The sequence below is a fragment of the Rhinatrema bivittatum genome, chromosome 3 (assembly GCF_901001135.1).
Source record: "Rhinatrema bivittatum chromosome 3, aRhiBiv1.1, whole genome shotgun sequence".
NCBI lineage: Eukaryota > Metazoa > Chordata > Amphibia > Gymnophiona > Rhinatrematidae > Rhinatrema > Rhinatrema bivittatum.
The window spans coordinates 487554879-487579717 of NC_042617.1; the positions used below are offsets into that span (position 1 = coordinate 487554879).

The 24839-nt window shown below is 45.4% G+C and overlaps 1 protein-coding gene across 1 annotated transcript in view; it reads left to right on the plus strand.

Moving 5' to 3' along the window:
* Positions 1-24839, plus strand: part of LOC115088107 (24-hydroxycholesterol 7-alpha-hydroxylase) — a 308210-nt gene that overhangs the window by 153797 nt on the left and 129574 nt on the right. The window contains exon 9 of the mRNA XM_029596064.1: positions 18347-18442. Coding sequence (XP_029451924.1) covers positions 18347-18442 — 96 coding nt within the window. The remainder of the gene's footprint in view (positions 1-18346; positions 18443-24839) is intronic.

The following is a 24839-nucleotide window of genomic DNA, read 5'->3' on the forward strand; positions in this document are numbered from 1 at the left end:
GCACGGAGGTAAGAACCCGGTCACTAGCCTGGCGACCGGGATCGCAACAAGGAGTGCATTTCAGCCTATGATGAGTTAGGGGCTGTCTCTTATCAGGAGCCATCTTCCTTTGGCAGAAAAGAAACAAAATGATAAAACTTCAAAAATGAAATAAATTGTGAGAAACTCTATGTTCACTTTAAAAAAAATAAAAGGGAAAAAGGGGTTCAGCAATGCAGTGCACTGCACAACATGTGGAGAGCGTTAAAAGTGAATTCCTGTCTTTTGTTCTTAGCTTCTGATATTTTACCAAGCATTCCAAGCCTGGCATTTTAACAGATTTTTGTCTCTTCTGAAATTCTGCTCTCATTAAGCAGAATATTCCAGGGGGAATTTGACACCGCTACCCAATGCAGAATTCCCCTCTGCCACAGAATTTGGGTGATCTGTGTGGGCCGACATGAAAGAACACAGCACATAGGGAGCTGCTGGGATCCTCAGACATGCCCCACCCTCTCTCTTGCCTCCCATCCACCAGCTGTATTGGCGCTGGCCCTGGAACGGTGATTGCCTTCTGGCACTGTATAGCTGTCGGTGAGTTTGAGTTACGCAGTGCTCGTGCTCCTGTACTGTTTCCGCACCCAAACCTGAAAACAGCAAGGAAATATGAGCACCGCAGGACTCAAAATTTGCAAGCCAGGTTATTTGATTGAAAGTTAGCTACATCTTAAGAGGTATAGCTTACTTTCCCCAAGACCATCAAGATGTTAACGCACATCCCAATACTGCCAGGCTGAGGCCATTAAGGGAATGATATGTCCCCTGATGCCTCCCTCCCCAGTAGGGTTTAAAAATCAGTGGGGGGTCTTTTCTCCCACCCACTCCCAGGATGCTCTCTGAGGTGGCCAAACAATAAAAAAAATAAGAATAAAAGAAACAATTAAAAAAAAAAAAGTCCTGAAGCAAACCCCACCCCGTCTCAAAACCCTCTCTCCATGTAAAAAACATAAAATAAATAATTCGGGTGCTTTGGGGTCCCCTCTCCTCCTTGGTCCCCCCGATTAACTTACAGTAAACCCTGGTGGTCTAATGTTGGAGGCTGAAGTGCCCCTTATTCTCCAGCACTGGCCGATCTCAGGTGTTCCTTTGCCCCTGTCGTGTGATGGGTATTTTCCGCTGAATATTTGGGTAACTTTACCTGGTTAACGTTCCCCCTTGCCAGATTACTCAGTGCTGTTGTTATATGTAATGGAAGAATATTCCTTCTATCTTGCACCTCACTGTTTTATTGTGCATCAAGACATTTTGTATTTTTATTGTGCAAAATAAAAATGCAGGTACATGAAATAGACACAGGAAAAGAAATTGCAGCATAAGGTTTATTAGTGTTTTGACTTAATCATAACAGTTGTTCACTGGATATTTATTTATACTGCCATTTATATGACACACTAAACTAGGGCACTATACAACAAGCTATGTGCAAGCAGTGCTCCTAGAAGGGAGAAAAAAGTCCAATATGGTCTTTAACAAATATCTAACTACAAGAGTAAAAAAAGAAACATACTGCTGTAAAGGGGACTGAATCACAAGATCACCAGTCCCTGATGCGGAACCAGCCTGAAAAAATGTGCTAGATGTAGGAAGTGTTCTTGGGCGTCTCCCATGGTTTTTTTTTCCAGGTCAGGGAGCTGCAGATTGGATCCGGTGGTGTTTGGAAGGGAGTTGCATGGCTCCTATTGTGCTTAGGGAGTAGCCTGCTGGTTTCAGATTTCTTCTATTACTGGTAATGATTATTGCTTATTCCCTTAAGAGGTAGGTTTTAAAAGCCCGGCATGCGCCAACCAAATTTTAAAACCCTCCCAGATATGCACCTATCTCCCACTGCGTGCACATTTCACATAATAAGAGGTGTGGTCTAGGCGGGACGTGGGAGTTTCAGGGCGTGGTCAAGTGATACACGTGTAAATACTTATATGCTCTGGTGCGCGACCAGGTGTAACTGTAACCCCCTCCCCTCCCCCCCAAAAAATAAATAGCCATATTGGAGGGTTTAAAGGATCTGGAGTAACTTCGGGGGGTGGGTACAGGCTATTAAACCAGAGGGGATTGGAGGACCTAGCTCAACACTGGGCAATCTGGTAATAGTGTGGTCGTGCGCCAATTTTAAAATACCCAGGTGAATAGAAATCTGATTTACACACCTGGGAGCATACACAAATTAAAATTGTGCGCTCACTCAGGCTATGTTATATGTTGCATATGTGCACGCAAGTTTTAAAATGGCTGTGTATGTGGGTGCGCGCTGGCATATATGCATCAAAGTGTGCCCTCGTGTAAGTTTGAAAGTTACCATCCCTGGTAGCACATGATGCCGCAAAGGCTCATAGTGTCAGGATAGTGATCGTCAAATGATTCAATGTGGACCTATCATGCAGTACTAGGGATGTACATTCGTTTGCGACGAAATAGGAAATAGACAATATTTCCTATTTTGTCGTGTTTCGGGAGGGCGACGAAATGATAAAAAAACCCTCGAAATTTCATGTGGTTTTCTTATCGTATTTCGGGGGGGGGGGGAGAGAGAGAAAGAGCACATTTAAAATAAAAACCCAAACCCACCCCAACCCTTCAAATGTAATTAATTGCAACCCCCCACCCTCCCGACCCCCAAGACTTGCCTGACCCCCCCCCCCCACAAGACTTACCAAACGTCCCTGGTGGTCCAGTGAGGTCCCGGGAGCGATTTTCCCCCTCGGGCCGTTGTCTGCCAGTAATTAAAATGGCGCCGATGGCCCTTTGCCCTTACCATGTGACGGGGCTATTGGTGCTATTAGTTGGCCTCTGTCACATAGTAGGAGCAATGGCTGGCCCATGCCATTTTTTAAGATGGCGCCGGCCGTCCATTGCTCCTACCATGTGACAGAGGCCGGCCAATGGCACCGATAGCCCCTGTCACACGGTAAGGGCAAAGGGCCATCGGCGCCATTTTGATTACTGGCAGCCGACGGCCCGAGAGCGGGAGATCGCTCCCGGGACCCCCACTGGACCACCAGGGACTCTCAGTAATTCTTGGGGGGTTGGTCAGGCAAGATTTGGGGGGTTGGGGGTGCAATTAATTAAATTTGAAGGGTTGGGGTTTTGTTTTATTTTGGGTTTTGTTTTTTTTTTTACAACCCCCATTGTAATTCAGGGTGGGTTTCGGGTTTCATTTCGGGGGAGGGGGGGTAGACAAAATAAAATCGGCCTGAACCACTGGAAATGAAATTTCCTGCGACGGGCCAATAACGAAGGCTGAACCGAAAGGTTCGGCCAAATCACATCACTATGCAATACCCTCTATATAGCTATGCTTATGTGCTCTTGAATCCACCAGACGAGCCAATGGAGGTTACATTTTTCATCATTGTAATTTAAGAATGTGACCATCAAAAATGCAGTAATAACATTATTTGAAACAATATAGTATGGTACAGCTCTTAAAAAAATTTTTTTTTAATTAAAAAAAAGCTGATAGCATGGAATAGCACCCCACTGCCAGCACTGCATACAGATTACAATGAATTCCTTCTCTGAGAGCTTCCAGTCTGTGGGTAGCAGAAGTATTAGAAGGTAAGGTTACAGCCAGGGGTTTAAAGTATTAAAAAATAAAATAGAAAAAAAGTGAAGATACTTTCCTTTTCCAGCCTTCCAGCCTAGTCTGTCTGGTTCTAGCCTCCAATTGTATTACCGTTCCAGTGCTCGACCCTTAGCTTGATTCATCCTTCACTCATTCATCATTTTCCTGTATCACTTGTTTAATTCTGGTTTCCCATCTCCCCCATCATCTTTCTCTCTCCCCTTATCACCTTCATCTCTTCCCTTCCATCTATCTCTTTTCCCAATAACTCCTTCCTCTCTTACCAAGTTTGCCCCTAGGTTCCTTTCCTTTTCCATCTTTCTCACTTTCAGGATTGTGACCTGGATCAGTCCTGGGAGGGAGGAAGAACAGCCACCAAAGCAAGCATTCACTGCATCCCCTGCTGCAGCATTTGGTCTCGCTACTGCAAGGGAGGAAGAAAAGAGCAAGCCTGCTTTGGTGGCCACTGGTTATTTCTGCTCTGCTGAAGCTCTTTTCCTCCTCCAGTCCTCAGATGAACTGAGGAGGGAAAAGTTGCTAGTACAATTTACTGGCATCGGAGTAAAACCTGTTTTGTTGCCCTGAGCAAACAAGTACTGTGTTGCCTCTTGCCAAAAAACCCCTGTGGATTCAAACGGAGCCATTCATGGACTTCTGTTTTTTTTCCTAACAATAACTTTGTGCCTGAACATCGTTTCCAGGTGTGGTGAGGTTAGAGTAAGGTGACCCGATTTGAAGTGGGTACATGTGGGACATTTCTTCCCTTAGTGCCAAAAGCGGGCATGTCGTTCATTTGTGGGGAAGGTTGATTATCTGGTGGACTGTCCCCATAGAAGATTGTAGCAATTAAATAATTGAAAATTTTATACTTTCCAGCCAGTCTTTTCTTGCTAAAGGTTATATTGGTTTTTTTTTTTTGTTTTGCTTCTGTCCTACTTTCTATGTATTTATTTGTATGTCTATGTGATAATTATTTGCTGTTTTAATAGAAATTTACATAATTTGTTTTAACTTTGTAAGTTGACTTTGTTATCCTGATCAACTAGTTGGATGTGGCGGGCTATTAAGTCCATAAATAAATACTCTCAAAATATATCTAAAACCAAATGTTTTTAAATTTTGAAACCACCAGATTATTTCAACCCCAATGCAAAGCCTCAGGGCTGACATGTTATGTCCTATCCAAGGGAATTAAATCAGCCAACAAACTCTAGCTATTATTAACATGAAAAATCTAAACAAATCAAAGCATAAGTGACACAGAAAACCCCCAAACAATATAAATTCTGCGTGGGAGACGCATCTCGGTCAGAGACTTTGAACTGATATTTTACACAGGTAAACCTTATAGCCTTGCAGCCCTGCCCTCCCCCACCAACACATAGCCCCCCCCCCCCCACATAGAAGTACATATATGCATTTATAATAGATTTTATATGAAAAAGGGCATTCAAAGTACAGTCTTCTGAGGTAAAAATATCACTTACAAGAACATGTATATTCTATTTATCTGCACTGCTGTGGTACCAACCAGAAAAACCCTGCAGAAAAGCAAAACAACACGAACTCTTATGGTGTTAGGCCTATGTAACACATGTTCTTTATGGACCTGTTCCTCAGAAAGATATGAATAAAACGAATTGCAATTACAATATAGTAAGCCTCCCATACTAAAACAATACTAATTGCTGGCACTCAAACAGTAACAGCCCTATCTATGAAATAGAACAAGCCAGGCTGCTCTAGGCCCCTACTCAGAAACTATACACTAGCAGAATGCATCATCTAGGTCATACATGCAGAAAATAAGAACATAAGAAATTGCCATGCTGGGTCAGACCAAGGGTCCATCAAGCCAGCATCCTGTTTCCAACCAGAGGCCAAATCAGGCCACAAGAACCTAGCAATTACCCTTGTAACATACTCACCCTATATGAGGTTCCTTCCATGGCCGGGTTGGGTTCTCTGCACTCACCCTAAATTCCTTCCTAAGGTGGTAACGGATTTCTACTTAAACCAATCTATTGTCTTACCCACTTTCTTTCTAAGGCCTCACATTCACCCGAGTGAGTGAGCTCTGCACACCTTGGACTGTAAACGTGCGCTTGCATTTTACTTAGACCGCACCGCAGTCTACAGAAAGTCCCTCCCAACTCTTTGTTTCTTTTGACAAAAAACAAGCTTGGAGTTGCGGTGGGCAAGCAGACTCTCTCCAACTGGTTGGCAGACTGCATTGCATTCTGCTACCAGCAAGTAGGCCTTTCACTTGAGGGATGAGTGAAGGCGCACTCAGTAAGGGCCATGGCAACATCAGTAGCGCACTACCATTCAGTACCGATTGCTGACATCTACAGAACTGCGACGTGGAGCTCTCTCCACACCTTTGCAGCCCACTATTGTCTTGACAAGGTTGTATGACAAGACTCCGTCTTTGGCCAGTCTGTCCTACTGAACTTATTCCCGGTGTAAAAACCCAATTCGTCCTACCTCGACTCACTGTGAATTTCAGGCTGCCTCATCATTGCCAACAGCACACTAGTTGTTCTGCCTGTTGCACATGTTCTGTGAGCGTGAAAACGCTATGGGCCCTATGGGCACTGTCACCTCTTTGGGCACCAGTGGACGTGATCGGATGTCGCATGTCGCAGGACATGATTGCAGAGCACCATATACGCTGTTGGTCACCATGGCCTTCGCTACTGTCGTTCTATGAGGGAAATGGCAGTGAGCCATTCTGAATGCAGTTTCAAGGGCTGTGTCCAGCCTCCTGGAGTGTTATCAGGTATTGGAGGGAGCAATGCCATAGAACAGTGCTTCTCAACCTATGTGTCGCGACACACCAGTGTTGCCAAGCACCGGCTGGTGTGTCGCGTGCTCCCGGTCTCTCCCGCTGCTCTTTCTTCCCTGCTGCCGTTGCCGCCGGGCTATCAGCACGTTCAAGCCCAGTGGGAACGGCCACGGTGGTAGAAGAAGCAGTGACACCTGTGGCTGGCCTTTTCTTCTTCCTGCGCCCCCCCCCCCCCCCCGTGACCCGGAAGTGATACGCGGTGCGCGGGAAGGAAAAAGAGCTGTGCCGCGTAGAAAAGTAGCAGCGGCGGCTGCAGCATCGGCCCCCAAGCAATCGAAGCAGCTGGTAATCGGGAAAGGAGACAGCAGCATGAGCCTCCCACGGCTGATGGGATTCTTCTTTCTTGTCCTGCTTGCTAGTTCTGTTTTCCTAATAAGAGGTGTATTGGTTTTTAGGGCCTGATTTAATATTTGTAGTGTTGCCTTTTCTTAGATAGGGTTGCTCCTGTTTGAGTGTATTCCATAATACAGGTGTAACTGTGTTCCGATTAGTTTATGTGCATTACTACAGATCCTGGGAGTATGTTAGGTCAGTTCTGTGTCTGTTACCGAGATGAGATATTTTACTGGCATGTAAGCGTTTTATCAGTCTTATTTGTTGTGTTTTCTCAAGAGGACATGCATTGGTGGTAAACTGCTGTCTTTTCATAAGTAGGGCTATTGAGCCTGGAAGTAGAAGGAGTTTGAGTTGCTGTTACTGAGATGACACCAGAACCAGAATATCTTTTTTGTAGGGTGAGTTGTATGGGGAATGTCATAATTCTGCTTTACATCCATTATTGTGGGTCAGGGGGGTTCCCGTGGATGCAAACTGTACTTTTACATCTAGCCCTGTGACGATCATGGGTCAGTGTGTCATGCATGTGAGAGCCATCTGTCAGGTGTGTCCTGACAGAAAAAAGGTTGAGAACCACTGCCATAGAACACCACCCACTACAATGCCAAACCCAGAGCCCCAGTGGTATTGGGGACGCCCTCAACACACTTTTGCTATGTACTCCACTGGGAGTTAGTGTGATAGTGGAGTGCAGCATGCATGGTTGGGTATGGCAAGGCATCTACTCAAAGCGCCTTGTATGATGGCAGGAGGCATTCTCCCTGTCGGTGCAGTTCTCAGCCATGCTAGGATTCTGTCATCATCACGTCAAGTTTTCAGTACCACAAAGTACTGGGGAGCACTGGCAATTAAGGCGTCATCACACACTCTATGATTTGCCTTTTGGGAGAGTGCAGCCACCAACTCTAGCAAGTGGTGCTCAGTCCTTGCTGTGCCATGGGATTCTACCTAGAAGCACAGCAAGTCGGGTCATAGGTATGCCATAGTCCATAGGATAGGATACCACTGTATGAGTATTGGTCAGTGTGCTTTTACAGCGGAGGACTGTATTCTGCAGTTGCCCTCTACTGCATGAATGGATGTGTATGTGTTTCCCTCGTGGGGAGCTCAACAGTTTGTGTGCCACAGTCACAGGACTGACCTAGGACTGCATTCCTGGTCAAACCCTAAGGGGAGTAAACACTTGGAGGCTAGTGTCGGTGTCTTCTCCTTCAGTAGAGGAATATGACTTTCAACCCCTTCCGTGTCACAAATTCCCCTTGTGGGGAAGCCCTCTACGGCTCCGTCCCTGGCAGGTTTATTCTTTGAATCGGTGCATCTCCTTGTAGGCCAGCACTGGGTGATGGCAGCGGCAGTCATCTAACCATTTTTACTGGGCCCCTTCGTTGATTACCGAAGAGGCCTTCCCCATCTGAGGATGGCTGCCAATGGCAGATTGCTTGCTTCTGAACCTCAGTGATCACAGATTGTGTCTCAACTCTCAACTGGAGAGCTGACAGGTTTTTCGGGATCAGGAGGCCTTGAGTCCCGTTGCTTTCCTGTCCCTTCAGGAAGGGGGAATTCAACTGGGTTCAAGGACAATTCTTATGGGTTCCCCTCTGGATACCTGGTTGTCCAACCCTGCAAGGGGTGTCCCTTGTTCTCCATTTCCTAGAGAAGGCATGTCGCTGCTTTTGACTGGCGGTCGCTCTCGGTTCCTTATGGGATCCGAGAGCTGGTCGAGCAGTTGCACTCTCCTTAGGTCGTCCTAAGGCACAGCAGGTCTGTTTTGCAAGGGAGCCTTTCCAGAGTAGCGCCCTGGTGAAGATTAGCGGTTTCTTCTGTCCAGGAGTCTCCTTTGATACCTGCTGAGCTCAATGGCTTTTTTTGGTAAGGACCACTATTGCCAGTTATTCTCGCTTGCGGGGCCCTATCTTAGTGAGGAGGGTTCTAAGCCATCTAATTGATGAGGGTGCCTTTCAATCTATCACCATATTTATAGCTGAGGGAGTTGGTGGATGAGGGACCCCGTAACAGAGATGCTGCTGTTTGGTTTGAGTGGCTTGCAGGCTATACTTACCCATTATAGGGCTAACCCTGTCTGTGGACAGGGGTGTCCTGGTTCATGGAACAATTGTTCCATTTACTGAATCATGTGCTTCCTTGGGAAAGTATATGCTATCATGGCTGAGGTATTAATATCTAAGCCTGTTTCGAAATCGCCCATGCCCTGCCCTGGTAACCTTAGAGTTTCCAGGCCAGTGAAGAAATCCTGTTCGACAGGCTTTTGCACTTGCAGCACTCTGGCTTCCAGTCTCTTAGTGGAGTGTTTCTGGATTTCTTCCCTGTGGAATTTGCTCTCAGTTTCAGCTGTTCCAAGCATGTGAGGGCTCTATCTCATTGGGTAACTCCCTACTGGAATCAGCAATAAGTTATTCACTTGGGATTGAGATATACAACCTAGCAACTTGTTCCTACCCCTGCAGTCCTCCTTGCTCCTGATTTCCAGTTGGAATGTTGAAGAAAAGGGAGGAAAAGTGACTTGTGTGAGCCCACTAGTCCAGTGGTCTGCTAAGGTATTCGTGGTATATCTTAGTGCAGCGCAGCGGTTCTCAACCGGTGTGTCGCCAAGCACACGTAGGTGTGTCTCCACACTTCCTGGTCCCCCGCTGACCCAGCTGCTCCCCCTACCCGAGTGAAATAGGTCCTCTGCCCTGGTTTAAAATGCTGATAGCCCAGGCGGAACACAGCAGGACAGCTGGAGTCAGCAGCACCGGCATGCTCTCTTATTCCCGCCCCCCTCCCCCACGGCCCGGAAGAGGAAATGGTGAGCAGCGGCTGCATGCACGGGAAGAAGACACCATGCTAGTGCGGGCAGCATCAGCCCGAAGAAGAAAAGAGAGGCACGGCCTGAAGAATGAGCAGTGCAGCTCTGAGTAAAAAGAGGAACAATGTCAACCCCCGCGGCCGATGGGACTCCTTTCTCTGCGAGGACTGAAAGTGAAGGAGGTTGCTGCTGCCTTTAGGGTTGGAAGGTGGAGGAGGCTGCTGCTGCTGCTAGTTCTGGGGGGGGGGGGGGGGAGAGTGAATGAATGAGCAAGCATATGTATTTGAGACCCTGTGTGTGAGTAAGACAACATGTTTGTGAATGATTGATAGCCTGTATATGTGAAAGAGAGTGTGTGATTGAGAGCCTGTGTGTGAGAGAGAGCATGAATGTAAGTGTATGACTGAGAACCTGTATGTGCAAGTTTGTGATTGAAATCCTGTTTGTGTGAGAGAGATCATGTGTATGTATGATTAAGAGCTTGTGTGTATAAGTAAGAGAGAGCATGTGTGTCTGTGAGTGATTGAGAGCTGGTTTAAGTGAGGGAGCATGTGAGTATGTGATTGAGAACCTGTGTGTAAATGAGAGAAAGTGAGAGAGAGAACATGTGTGTAAGCATGTGAATGAGAGTCTGTGTGTGAGAGAAAAAGACAGCATGTATGTATGTAAGCGTGAAAAGACAGCATGTGGGTAAATGTGTAATTAAGAGTCTATATAAGTGAGAGAGAAAAAGCATGTATATATGTGAACAATTGAGAGCCAGTATGAGAGAGAGAGGAGAAAGTTGCTAATTCAAAACCATCTCAGGGCACTTGGATATCAAACGTTCCCAGGTATACAGAGCAAAACATTTTTTTATCCTTATTATTTTTCATTATTGCGCCTTTGTGTCTGCTGAATTAGATGCAATAAAGAAAGTTTCACCCACTTTACATTATTCAGGAATTAATTCCCCATTATCACAGAAAAACCAAAATTCAAGGAAAAATGGATTTACAGTTGGCTCAGGTAGGATAAGACCTAAGACCCTCAGACACCCGTTATTGACAACTGTGCAGCCCACAGGTCTATCCCCCTACTCACACAAGGCATTAAAGAACTCAAAAAACAGGATTATAGTAGGCTCTGGTAGAATTAGACCTGTGATGCGGAGACACACACTGTATCAAGTGACACAAGTACAAAACGCCTTCTCTGCATTAAATATTGAAGAAGTTCTTGAGAAAGAGATTGAAGTGTTATCTGAAAAGAAAGAAGAAACCCAAAGCATTCTGAAACTCCATAATACAACCAGTAACCAAAATGAAAAACTCACTATGCTGAGTGACTCTGTCATCAGAGGCACTAATCTGTAAACTCTAAGGGAGGGAAACACTACAGTTAAAAGCCTCCCAGGATCATTGGCCAGCAGTAATGCTATTCAAACAGTCAGTGACAGTAGGACATTAGAATGTCATCCCCCAAATACAAATGCAATAAATAAAGGCAAAGTGGATAACAAAAGTCAGCTAAAGAAGTCACTCAGAGAGTCCAAGAAAAGCATTAACCTGTACCAGAACAGCTGGAAAGCTATGTGCACAAATGCTCGTAGTTTGAGCAATAAAATCCCAGACCTGCAAGCCCTAATGGTGGAGGCAGACTTGGACATTGCTGCTATCATGGAGACGTGGTTCACAGATTCACATGATTGGGATACTACCATACCGGGATATAACTTATTAAGAAAGGACAGAAAAGGGGGAGGAGTGGCTCTTTATGTCAAAAACCATATCCAAGCATCCGAGCTGCAGGGAAGATGGGGCAAAGAAGAAGCTTTATGGGCCACCCTAAAAAAAGATTATGGGACATCCATTTTTATTGGTGTGGTTTACAGGCCTCCAAATCAAATGGAAGTACTAGACAGTGATCTGATTGAAGACATCCAAAAGATGAGTAAGAAGGGAGAAGTGGTGATTGTTGGAGATTTTAATCTACCGGATGTAAACTGGAGAATCCCTTCTGTGGAATCTAACAGTAGTAGGGAGATAGTGGATGCTCTGCAAGTGGCTCTGATCAAACAAATGGTAATGGAGCCTAAGAGGGAGGGAGTTACACTCGATTTAGTGCTCACTTAATGGAGATAATGTCTCTAATGTCCGGGTGGGTGCCCACCTCAGCACCAGTGATCATCAAATAGTATGGTTTCACAACTTTAATACGATACCGAGAAGTCATACAAAGACCAGGGTTTTGTGTTTCAAAATCACGGATTTTGTTGAAATGGGGAAGTACCTGGAGGAAGAACTAGAAGGATGGGAGAAAACGAGAGATGTGGAACAACAGTGGGCCAAATTAAAAGGAGCAATTACTGAAGCGACTAATATATATGTTATAAAAGTAAAGAAAAACAAGAAAACAATGAAACCTATCTGGTTCACAAAGGAGGTGGCTGATAAAATAAAAGATAAAAGAACAGCGTTTAAGAAATATAAAAGATCCCAAAGGGAGGATCACAAGGAAGAATATCTGGTAAAACTGAGGGAGACAAAGAAAGTAATCAAGAAAGCGAAAAGTCAAGCGGAAGAAAGGATTGCCAAAGAGGGTAAAGTGAGGTGACAAAACATTTTTCAGATACATCAGTGAAAGGAGAAAAGTTCAAAGTGGTATAGTGAAATTGAAAGGTGAAAAGGATCAATGGGTGGAGACAGATGAAGAAATGGCAGAAATATTAAACAAATACTTCAGTTCAGTGTTCACTATAGAAGACCCCAGAGAAGGACCGACGTTAGTTAACATGAAACTGGAGGGGAGTGGAATGGATGAAACTCCATTTACGGAAAAGAATGTATGGGAAGAGCTAAGAAAACTGAAAGTAGACAAAGCCATGGGGCCTGATGAGGTTCATCCCAGGATACTGAAAGAGCTCAGAAATGTGCTGGTGGCTCCGCTGAATGACCTGTTCAATAGATCCCTGGAAACGGGAGTGATGCCGAGTGATTGGAGAAGAGCGGTGGTGGTCCCTCTTCACAAGAGTGGGAACAGAGAGGAGGAGGCTGGAAACTACAGGACGGTTAGCCTCACCTCGGTGGTGGGAAAAGTATTGGAGTCGCTGCTGAAGGAAAGAATAGTGAACTATCTACAAACAGCAGACTTGCTGGACCAGACCCAAGGGAAGGTCCTGTCAGACGAATCTGATAGACTTTTTTGATTGGGTGATTAAGGAATTGGATTGTGGAAGAGCGCTAGATGTCATCTACTTGGATTTTAGCAAAGCTTTTCATATGGTCCCGCACAGGAGGCTAGTGAATAAAATGAGAAGCTTGGGAGTGAGTGCCAAGGTGGTGGCCTGGATAGCAAACTGGTTGAAGGACAGAAGACTATGTGTGATGGTAAATGGAACTTACTCGGAAGAGAGAGCGGTGATGAGCGGAGTGCTGCAAGGGTCGGTGTTGGGACCGGTCCTGTTCAATATCTTCATGAGGGACCTAGCGGATGGGATAGAAGGTAAGGTTTGTCTATTTGCGGATGATACTAGGATTTGCAACAGAGTGGACACGTCGGAAGGAGTGGAGAGAATGAGACGGGATTTAAGGAAACTATAAGACTGGTCGAAGATATGGCAGCAGAGATTCAATGCCAAGACGTGCAGTCATGCATATGGGGTGTGGAAATCCAAAAGAAATGTATTCGATGCGTGATGAAGGGCTGATGTGCACGGAGCAGGAGAGAGACCTTGGGGTGATAGTGTCTAACGATCTGAAGTCGGCGAAACAATGTGACAAGGCAATAGCTAAAGCCAGAAGAATGCTGGGCTGCATGGAGAGAGGAATATCGAGTAAGAAAAGGGAAGTGATTATCCCCTTGTACAGGTCCTTGGTGAGGCCTCACCTGGAGTACTGTGCTAAGTTCTGGAGACCGCATCTCCGAAGTGACAGAGACAGGATGGAGGCAGTCCAGAGAAGGGCGACCAAAAAGGTGTATGGTCTTCATCAAATACCTTATGAGGAGAGATTGAAGAATCTAAATATGTATACCCTGGAGGAAAGGAGGAGCAGGGGGGATACGATATAGACCTTCAGATACTTGAAAAGTTTTAATGATCCAAAGTCAACGACAAATCTTTTCCATTGCAAAAAAATCAGCAGAACCAGGGGTCACGATTTAAAACTCCAGGGAGGAAGACTCAGAACCAATGTCAGGAAATATTTCTTCACGGAGAAGGTGGTGGATGCCTGGAACGCCCTTCCGGAGGAAATGGTGAAGACTAAAACTGTAAAGGATTTCAAAGGGGCGTGGGATAAACACTGTGGATCCATAAAGTCTAGACGATGTGAATGAAGAGAAGAGGCATGGGGGTGGCTTGCGGGAATGACGGCTACTACCTAGAGATAATATCTTTATTCAATAAACATACACACAGTTAATGCGACTCCAACATTGCTCTGTGCTTCAACAGCAAGAGGAAATGTGGAAAATAGGATTTGCATTCACACAAAAGAGGAGAGTAGCTTGCTTGTTACGGAGGTTACTACCCCAAACCAAATAATGCCTGATACTTCACTTTCATTGCATATCCAGCATAGTTCACTGCTTCAGTGGCAGGGGGGAATGAAGAAAAGATTATTTATATTCAGACAACAACCAACAAGGACTGAATTACATAGTCTGGATAAGCAAATAAGCATGGGTGTAGCTTGCTTGTTATGGCAGTTACTACCCCGAATCAATTAAGCATGATACTTTACTTGGAATACATATCCAGCGCAGCTCACTGCTTCAACTGCAGGGGGGAATGAAGTAAAGTGGAATTATACTCAGACAACCAACAAGGACTGAATTGCACAGGCTGGGTAAACAAATAAGCGTGGGATTAGCTTTCTTATTGCGGCAGTTACTACCCCTTACCAATTAAGCTAGATACTTCACTTAGATGCAGCTCCAGCACTACTCTCTAGTCTACAGCAATGGCGGGGGTGGAAGTGAAATAGAACCAAAAAGTTACTAAGGTCCAAGAATAACTGATAAGTATGAGAAAAAAATAAGTGTGAAAGCTTGCTGGGCAGACTGGATGGGCCGTTTGGTCTTCTTCTGCCGTCATTTCTATGTTTCTATACTATTTTGAAATATTTTATTGGTGTCTAGAAATTTTTGATATGAGTTTTTAATTATTGGATATTCCATTCATCAGCTGTTTTGAAATAATCTGTTCTTTTTGTTAGTATGATTTTGCTGCTGTTGATTCTATATTTCTTGATTTGTTTTATAAGGACTGGTGATGTTTTTTTTTTTCCTTTGTTACACTGCATACAGAGACTCTGGCTTGCTGCGGTTTCCAATTCAGTTTTTGTCTGCATGCTTCTAGTTATGTGTTTTGGTCTTTTTATTCTTTGTTAGGTGAGGGTCAGCACATATGATTCAGGTGAGGTTTTCTGCTGGCATGTAGTTTGTATAGGGCTCTATAGTAGCCTGGCTTGTTCCGTTTTCCTAATAGGAGGTGTATTGGTGTCTTAAGGCCTGGTGTAATATTTTCATTGTTGCTTTTTCTTAGGTAAGGTGTTTACTGCTTGTACTGGAAATTGGTGCTGTTTTGGTGTGGGATGTTTGCTATTTATGCTATTTCTATTTAGACAGAATATGTATCTTTCCTTTGTGTCATTCTTAACAATAAAAATAATACCGGACCTTTATTTTTTATTTCTGATGTGAATTGTAATGAGCAGTGTGTCACACGAGAGCGTGGTCTGTCAGATGTGTCACGATGGGAAAAAGGTTGAGAGCCATTGTCTTAGTGTATATCTGTAGGAAAAGATACACCACATTTTCTCTATATTTAAGCTCTGGCCAGTACTGCCTTTAGCTTTTCTCACTTCACTAGGTTGCCCAAAGTGTCTTCTTGCTTACCTGAACTATCCTGTAGACAGGATGGATAGCCCTGCAGAGTGCAATGTGGGTGAGCTTCAAGCCTAACGTGTCTCCCTGATCAGGGGTTTGGGCTGGCGATCCCATTCAGGGATTGCCTTTCATCCCCTGAAACTCTTGATGCTGTCCTGCTGGTCAGCTATGTCTGGTGCTTTGGCACATAGGGTCTGTCACAGACCCTGATGTTGTTGCTGATTATTCTTCCAAGCATTGCTTGGGTTTTCTGCCCATTATGCCTATTAGCCAGCCATGGGCACACTTCTGCAGAGACAGTCTGTCCTTTGGATGTTAGTGGACCACAGTTTCTTTTGGGGAGTTCTCAAGCCCCAGTTGTTTTTTTGGTTGTCTTTTAACATGGAAAAAACTGTGCGGTCTTCGTCCAGGAGTTCTTCTCTTGTTTATTTCTTTAGACTTTTTCCTGTATCCAGGAGGTTCTAGACCTACTGTCGTCGTCGGGGTTTACTGATCCGAAACCCTGCTTGTAATGTTTCCGTGATGTGGAGTATGTATCTTGTTAGCACTCTCATCATTCCCCTGCCTTAGGCGCCTCTGCTACACATTGAGGTTTTTGGTCTCAGTCTTTTCTATGATTTTCTCTTTGCATAATACAACTCTTTTCCCACCTAGACCCCTTTGTGGGTCGGCTGCCTCACAGGCAAAAGGGAGAGAGGTGGTGCTTTCAGCACATCCCACTTTGTCCAGCTCAGACAGCCTATAGCCTGGGATTCACCCATGTGTGAGGACTACCATCCTGCTTGTCCTCAAAAAATCAGAATTCCTTACCTGTAACAGGTGTTCTCTGAGGACAGCAGGATCTTAGTCCTCACAAAACTCATCCTCCTCCCCTGGGAGTTGCTTTCTCCATGTATTAGCTATATTTTGGACTGAGGGACTCTGCCTAGGGGGCAAGGTGATGATTACAGCAGCTTATGCTCAGTAGGACATGTTTGAAAGTTCTAGATTCTTTGAGATTAAAGTTCTGTGCCAGGCTCCATCTGATGTCACCCATGTGTGAGGACTAACATCCTGCTGTCCTCGTCGAATACCTGTTACAGGTAAGCGACTTTGCTATTTCCAGTCACCCTGAAATTGTTGTGGATCAGTTGGGGGGAGGTGTAGACACTGGTGCACAAACCTTCTCCTCTCCCGCTCACACAACGCTCCCTCTCTCATCCACAGACATATACATGCTCGCATTCATTCACACTTTCCCTCTCTCTCACATGTTCACACACATACAGATGCCCTCTCTCTCACACATTCCCTAACACACACTCAGTATATATGCTCCCTTTATCTCACACACGTTCACACACACACACACACACGCACACGCTTTCTCTCTCACTCTCACTTACGTTCTCACACACATCCGGGCCTCTCCCTGTGTTCTTAGGTTGCAGTCTGCTAGGCTTTCCTCATTACTTGGGCTACTGGCGGGTTGGGAGGCCTGGGCCCTTCTGTTCACTTTGGCTGCTAGTGAATTGGGATCCACCAGGCAGCTCTGGCCCTCCTCCACTTTGGCCGTCAGTGGGTTGGGATTCCACAGGCGGCCCCGTGGCCTCTTCATTTTGGCCACCAGCGGGTTTGGATCTGCTGACAGGGCTTGTGGCCTCTTTTTCACTTCAACTGCCAATGGGATGGGATCCACCTTAAGAACATAAGAACATAAGAAATTGCCATGCTGGGTCAGACCAAGGGTCCATCAAGCCCAGCATCCTGTTTCCAACAGAGGCCAAACCAGGCCACAAGAACCTGGCAATTACCCAAACACCTAGAAGATCCCATGCTACTGATGCAATTAATAGCAGTGACTATTCCCTAAGTAAACTTGATTAATAGCAGTTAATGGACTTCTCTTCCAAGAACTTATCCAAACCTTTTTTGAACCCAGCTACACTAACTGCACTAACCACATCCTCTGGCAACAAATTCCAGAGATTTATTGTGCGTTGAGTGAAAAAGAATTTTCTCCGATTAGTCTTAAATGTGCTACTTGCTAACTTCATGGAATGCCCCCTAGTCCTTCTATTATTCGAAAGTGTAAATAACCGAGTCACATCTACTCGTTCAAGACCTCTCATGATCTTAAAGACCTCTATGATATCCCCCCTCAGCCGTCTCTTCTCCAAGCTGAACAGCCCTAACCTCTTCAGCCTTTCCTCATAGGGGAGCTGTTCCATCCCCTTTATCATTTTGGTTGCCCTTCTCTGTACCTTCTCCATTGCAACTATATCTTTTTTGAGATACGGCGACCAGAATTGTACACAGTATTCAAGGTGTGGTCTCACCATGGAGCGATATAGAGGCAGTATGACATTTTCCGTTTTATTAACCATTCCCTTCCTAATAATTCCTAACATTTTATTTGCTTTTTTGACTGCTGCAGCACACTGAGCTGACGATTTCAATGTATTATCTACTATGACGCCTAGATCTCTTTCTTGGGTGGTAGCTCCTAATATGGAACCTAACATCGTGTAACTACAGCTAGGGTTATTTTTCCCTATATGCAACACCTTGCACTTGTCCACATTAAATTGTGGCCCCATAGCCTCCCTTTTATCTCAACCATGGCCTCCAGGCCACCGCTCCCTCTATTTCACTGCCCTGTGCAAGTGCACAGCTTGCACAGTGGTTTTTGCAGGCCCTAACTGGTATGCACCATTCCATTTAAAGACTTGGTCATAGCAAGTCATAATGGCAGAATCAGGCATTGAATTCATCCTATTATTCTAAGCACTAACCCATTCCCTCTTTCTAGTTCAGATATGCACTTGTTAGGTTACCTTAACATTTTTTGTTTGGAGCATTTGCAATTCTGCATTTACCTTAGTTATATATATTTTTTCCCTTATAGCATTATACAATTCCTCCTGGTGACATGTTGATGCTCTCTCCATTTTGGATACATAGAAATGCAAAATATTTTCCTGAACCTGCAGCATTTAAGCCGGTAAGTTGCCCTTTCCCTGAGTTGCAAAAAAACATTTCTGTGTTATTTTATCACAAGTTAAGTGAAATCTGATGAAACCATGCTGTATTATTAACAGAATTTCTAATGTCAGCCATTCCTAATTAAGGATCATAACTCAATATCATTGTATAATACTACCCTCAAGGCTTGATTGAATTGTTTTCCCTCAGCATATTGCCAGTGTGCAAGTGGATTTACATGCTGAAAAACTGGGTAATCTATAGCCTGTTGTGCTGACAGTACATGTTGAGGGGAAGAAGAAGATTTGAAAAATGCTTCACGTTCAATAGTATAAACCATGAACAAGTTATTGAAGGGCTTGACTGCAAGCATTAAGAATTGTAAGAGGTGCTGATGTGCAGCCTTTATATCCAGCATGGTAGTGAAATGCCACAAATAGGTAAAAAAAAAATTTGCTTGGCATGGGAATGGAATTAATAAAAGGGGTTACTCAACTTTAGAAGACAGTTGTCTATCATAAATTATAAGAATTGGAGCAAGAAGTATTATTTTGCTAATTAACAGGCCGATACACGGAGCGCACTGTTAACCGGCATTTGGACGCGGGTTTTCGACGAGCTAGCTTTACCCCTTATTCAGTAAGGGGTAATGGCACGTCGAAAATGTGCGTCCAACCCCCCCGAGACTAATAGCGCCCGCAACATGCAAATCCCTATTAGTCATTCCCCATCCCGTCATCCCTCCCACTGTTATTTTTGCAACGATCAGCATTGTTTAATTATCTGTTTTCTGTTTGAATCTTGTAAACCGTTGTGATGGCTGCACCGAATGACTGTATATAAAACATAGAAACATATATAGAAACATAGAAATGACGGCAGAAGAAGACCAAATGGCCCATCTAGTCTGCCCAGCAAGCTTCACACATATTTTCTCTCATACTTATCTGTTTCTCTTAGCTCTTGGTTCTATTTCCCTTCCACCCCCACCTTTAATGTAGAGAGCAGTGATGGAGCTGCATCCAAGTGAAATATCTAGCTTGATTCGTTAGGGGTAGTAGCCGCCGCAATAAGCAAGCTGCACCCATGCTTATTTGTTTTACCCAGACTATGTTATTAGCCCTTATTGGTTGTTTTTCTTCTCCCCTGCCGTTGAAGCAGGGAGCTATGCTGGATATGCGTGACGTATAAGTCTTCTCCCATGCCGTTGAAGCAGAGAGCCATGCTGGATGTGCATCGAAAGTGAAGTATCAGGCACATTTGGTTTGGGGTAGTAACCGCCGTAACAAGCCAGCTACTCCCCGCTTTGTGAGTGCGAACCCTCTTTTCTTCTCCCCTGCCGTTGAAGCAGAGAGCTCTGCTGGATGTGTGAAGTATCAGTTTTGCTTCTCCCCTGCCGTTGAATCAGAGAACTTTGCTGTATATGCATTGAAACAAATAAATAAATAAATAAATAAATTCCTGTGCGATACAGTAAGTAAAATGTGCAGCCAAGCTGCACATTTTACTTTAAGAAATTAGCGCCTACCCAAAGGTAGGCGTTAATTTCTGCCGGCACCGGGGAAGTGCACAGAAAAGCAGTAAAAACTGCTTTTCTGTGCACCCTCCGACTTAATATCATGGCGATATTAAGTCGGAGGTCCCAAAAGTTAAAAATAATTAAAAAAAAAAATTAAAATGGGCTCGCAGGTTGAAAACCGGACACTCAATTTTGTCGGCGTCCGGTTTCCGAACCCGTGGCTGTCAGTGGGTTTGAGAACAGACGCCGGCAAAATTGAGCGTCGGCTGTCAAACTCGCTGACAGCCGCCGCTCCTGTCCAAAAAGAGGCACTAGGGACGCACTAGTGTCCCTAGCGCCTCTTTTTACCGCGGGCCCTAATTTAAATAAATTAACTTACTGAATCGCGCGCATAGGAGAGCGGGCACTTGCCTGCTCTCCCGCGATTTTTACTGTATCGGCCCGTAAGTAAAGTAAATGGGATGCACCAATTGTGTGTATCCAAATCCCTGTTGTTCTCCCAGAATGTGTGGGGATTGTAAGATCATACTAAACCCCTGATTATCAGTGTTGCCATTTTTGCAGAACTGGCCAGAGTAGTGCTTCTCTCTTAAAATAGGCTTGTCACAGGTCAGTGGTTCACAAACCTGTCCTGGTAAACCTAGAACTAGTCAGGTTTTCGGATTATCCACAATGGGTATGCATGAGATAAATTTGCATACACTTATTCAGTATATGCAAATGTATTTCATCATATTCACTATAGATATCCTGAAAACTTGACTTAGCTGTAGGATCACCAGGGCAAGATTTGGGAACCACTGCCATAGGCAAATCAGCAAATCCTGCTAGCTGAGTCTCATAGAAAATGCCTTACAGTTGCAAAATGTAGAAACCTTTACATACTGTATTTCAGTGGACAGTGAATCAGCTGTTCCAAGAACTGCCTGGCACTGTCTGCTGTTTAGATGGCATCCTTATGAGAAATCATAAGGCTACAAGCCATTTAGCATGTTTCAAGAAGTATAAAATAATGTTATTGCTAGCAAGTGTTCTTCCCCCTCCCCCACCGAAAATTCAGTTTTTTACGTAGGACATTATTTCAAGAGTCTAGGGTTGCACTAGTAAGCAATGAAGGACAAGGAGTCACAGAAATTCTGCTTCCTCAGCCCCCCCCCCCCCCCACACACACACATACACTCACAAACATTCAGGTCAATCCAGTAAGGAGCGGTAGGGAGAGCCGCATTAGTGCTGGGCGCACCCGTGGTTGCCGCACGCACAGTCCGGCTCACCTACCGCTCGATCCTGTATGTAAATAGCTTGCAAATGCAAGCTGCGTCTAAGAAGCGTCCGTGAAGCGTTAGGCCCGTGCAACCCATTTTACTGTATAGAGCGCTATACAGCGCCTATACAGTAACCTGGGTGCGCGGGCCTAACGCTTCACGGACACGCTGGTATCTGATATTTCAAATGTCATTTCAAATGACATTTGAAATGACAGGTACCAGGAAGTGGACGGTTCTCTTACGCTCACCTGCCCTGGCCGCGTCAATGGATGCTGGTCTCCGGGGCAGCCCCAGTCCTCTCCCCCCTCCTCCCGAAGCAACGAAAGTGAAAAAAATCTAAAAATCGAAAAGCAAAAAAACAAAGTAGCAACGAAGTGGACGGTCGGGATGGCCAGTCCTCTCTCCCCTCCTCCCGAAGCAAGGCTGCTTTACTTTACTGGATTGACCTGACACGCTTTGAAGCTTTCCCGTATTTTTTCTTCCCCTCCCTCCACTTTCTTCCAGCACTTTGCCTGTTTTCTTTTGGGGGACTCTCGTTTTCACCACTTCAATTCCCTGCTCCCCCCAGCAGCTAAGGCCTCCTCCCTCCTCACAGTCCCATGTGTAAAGCAACGACTAACTTTTTTTTTCGCATTCGCTCGTGATTGCCAGTCCTCTCTCCCCTCCTCCCGAGGCAAGGCGCGAAAAGCAGCCTTGCTCCGGGAGGAGGGGAGAGGACTAGCAGTGTAAAGCAACGACTTACTTTTTCGCAGCCCTCCTCCGAAGACGGACATCGGCTCCCCTGCCTCCCGGCGAAGGCCTCCGGGAGGCAGGGGAGCCGATGTCCGTCTTCGGAGGAGGGCTGCGAAAAAGTAAGTCGTTGCTTTACACTGCCAGTCCTCTCTCCTCTCCTGCTTCGGGAGGAGGGGAGAGAGGACTGGCAATCACGAGCGACTGCGAAAAAAAAAGTTAGTCGTTGCTTTACACATGGGACTGTGAGGAGGGAGGAGGCCTTAGCTGCTGGGGGGAGCAGGGAATTGAAGTGGTGAAAACGAGAGTCCCCCAAAAGAAAAAAGCAAAGTGCTGGAAGAAAGTGGAGGGAGGGGAAGAAAAAATACGGGAAAGCTTCAAAGCGTGTCAGGTCAATCCAGTAAAGTAAAGCAGCCTTGCTTCGGGAGGAGGGGAGAGAGGACTGGCCATCCCGACCGTCCACTTCGTTGCTACTTTTTTTTTTTTTTTTTTCGCTTTTCGCTTTTTAGATTGTTTCCGCTTTCGTTGCTTCGGGAGGAGGGGGGAGAGGACTGGGGCTGCCCCGGAGACCAGCATCCATTGACGCGGCCAGGGCTGGTGAGCGAGGGCTGGGAGAAAGTTTGCCGCCTACCCTTACCCCTGCCTCTAACGCAGGGGTAAGGGTAGGCGGTAAGTTAGCAGGTTAAACGCGCGGCAAAACGGCAGGGTAAAAAAGCGATAGTCGGGGCGCGCGTTACTGGATGGTAGGGAATAGCTAATTCGATCGTTTACATGCAATATACATGCCGTGTGCGGAAGGGGTTACCTGGGGATTTAAGGACGCGGTAAGAGTAGGTTAAAGGGGATAGTGGATCGCAGGAAGGGCTAACGCGGCCGGAAAGTGAGTAGAAAGCGGGTTAGGAGCGGGGTAAACGCGGCCGCACTTTACTGGATTGACCTGATTGAGGGCAGTACAGGCATCCTCCCAGGATAAATAGGATGATCAGCCACATCAGTGAGTGATGTCATCCAGTCTGGATACAGATTCTCAGAGATTTCTGAAAAGGCCGGGAAAGCTATTTGGGCATGCGCGTTATTTCTCCATGTACACACAAACCCCATGGTGCTCGTGCAGTCCTTTTTTTGTTTATGGTGACAACGAATGTGTTTCTCCATGGTCTTTTCCTCAGAGAAACATTTTCTCATGATTGGGCCTGCTCAGTCAATTATTTCTTCTTCTCTGACCTGGTAGTTCACCTTAATTAATCTTTTGTGGCACTTTCTAAGTTTTCGTTCTTTTTCGACATGTTGCTTAGACCTGAGGTTTTGCTTCCCATGGTCAGCCTGATTTGCAGCCTTGGTTGGCTTTCTTTTCTGATGATACTTTGTCCTTTTATTTTGCAACATCTGTTTTCAGAGCCATAGTAGCCCTATTGCAAATATGTCCTTGGTCAAACTCGCACGGGCTAATGCTGAACTTTCCCTAAGAAGAAGCACTGGTACCAGCAGACTGCAAAGAGCGAGAAGAGGCAGGTTGGGCAGTTGTGTCCACCCCCACCATATACTGCACTGCAATAGCAGCCAGGTGCAGGCCAGGCTGAAACTCAGAATGGAGGACTCTGCAAATCTGCAGCTCAGAAAGAGTTTTAAGAGACTGCTTGCAAAGCATGGTTGGGGGAGATGGGTGGATGCAAGACTGCGAGGAAACAGATGAGACAATGTGGCTGGGACCATGGGGGGGTTGAGAAACTGAGAGAAGACCACTTGGACAGGATGGCTAGGGCTGTTGGGGGGGGGGGGGGGGGGGATGGTTGATAGACTGTAAGGAGACTGTTGGTACAGGGTGGCTGAGGCCCAGAGTTGGAGGATTGAGAGACTAGGAGAAGACTGCTGAGACAGGGTGGCTGGATCTGAGGTGGGAGGGGATGTTTGAAAGAGACTGAGAGGAGACTGCTGGGACAGGATGACTGGGGCAGAGGGTGAGTGTGCAGCTTTTCACTTGGCCATAGGTGCCAAATTGGCTGGTTATGGCTTAGTCTGTTTTCCACACATTGGCAGAAACAAGTCCAGCAACTTCATGCATTGCCATTGCCACAATGTCAAGATGTCCATTACTAGCCATTTCAAGATTTGCATACGCTGTCTAGGGCTAGAGCATGATGTCCCTAGTTATGGCATCTGCTGAAAGATGTCACTCAGGGCCATCAAGCATCAGAAATTAAGATTAACGGACATCTTCTCTGCCAAGTCAAGAGCAACCCATTTGGCACCAAAGGACCCAGGGGCTACACTGATTTCTGATGGTACTTTGGTCTGACTCCACTTGGTATCAATCAAGGACTACAGCGGTGCATTTATCACAGGACAGCTCGTAGATAACCTTCTCTTTGTGACTCTCCAATGTCATTCTGGATTTAGGATTATTCTTCAAAATTCCACTTTACCAAATTATTTTGAAAACAGATGCATTATTATGAAAGCAGATGCCTGCAACCTGGCCTGCAAATCTCACACACAAGGTCTTCAAACCCAGGGCCCTTGGTCCATGCAGGAAGGTTCATTCACTTCAGTTTCCTAGACCTTTGTGCTGTGATAAACACTTTATATAGACTTTCAGAGATCAGGTGGCGATCAAATTGTCGTGATACAAACAGCAAATCGGGTAGCCATGTCCTCTCTGAACAATTGGAGAACAAGGTCACTTCTGTGGAGATTGAGGGTGTAGAACTGGACCATATTTTAAGGGATGACTTAATAGCCACAAACCTGGCAGAAAAAGAGAATATCCTATCATGCAAGCTTGGTTGTGTTCTAAACCCCCACAACTGGTCTCTAGACCAAGAAGTGATGGACAAGATATTTCTCAAGTTGGGAACATCCGGGATAGATATGTTCATCACTTCTTTGAACAGGAAGATCTT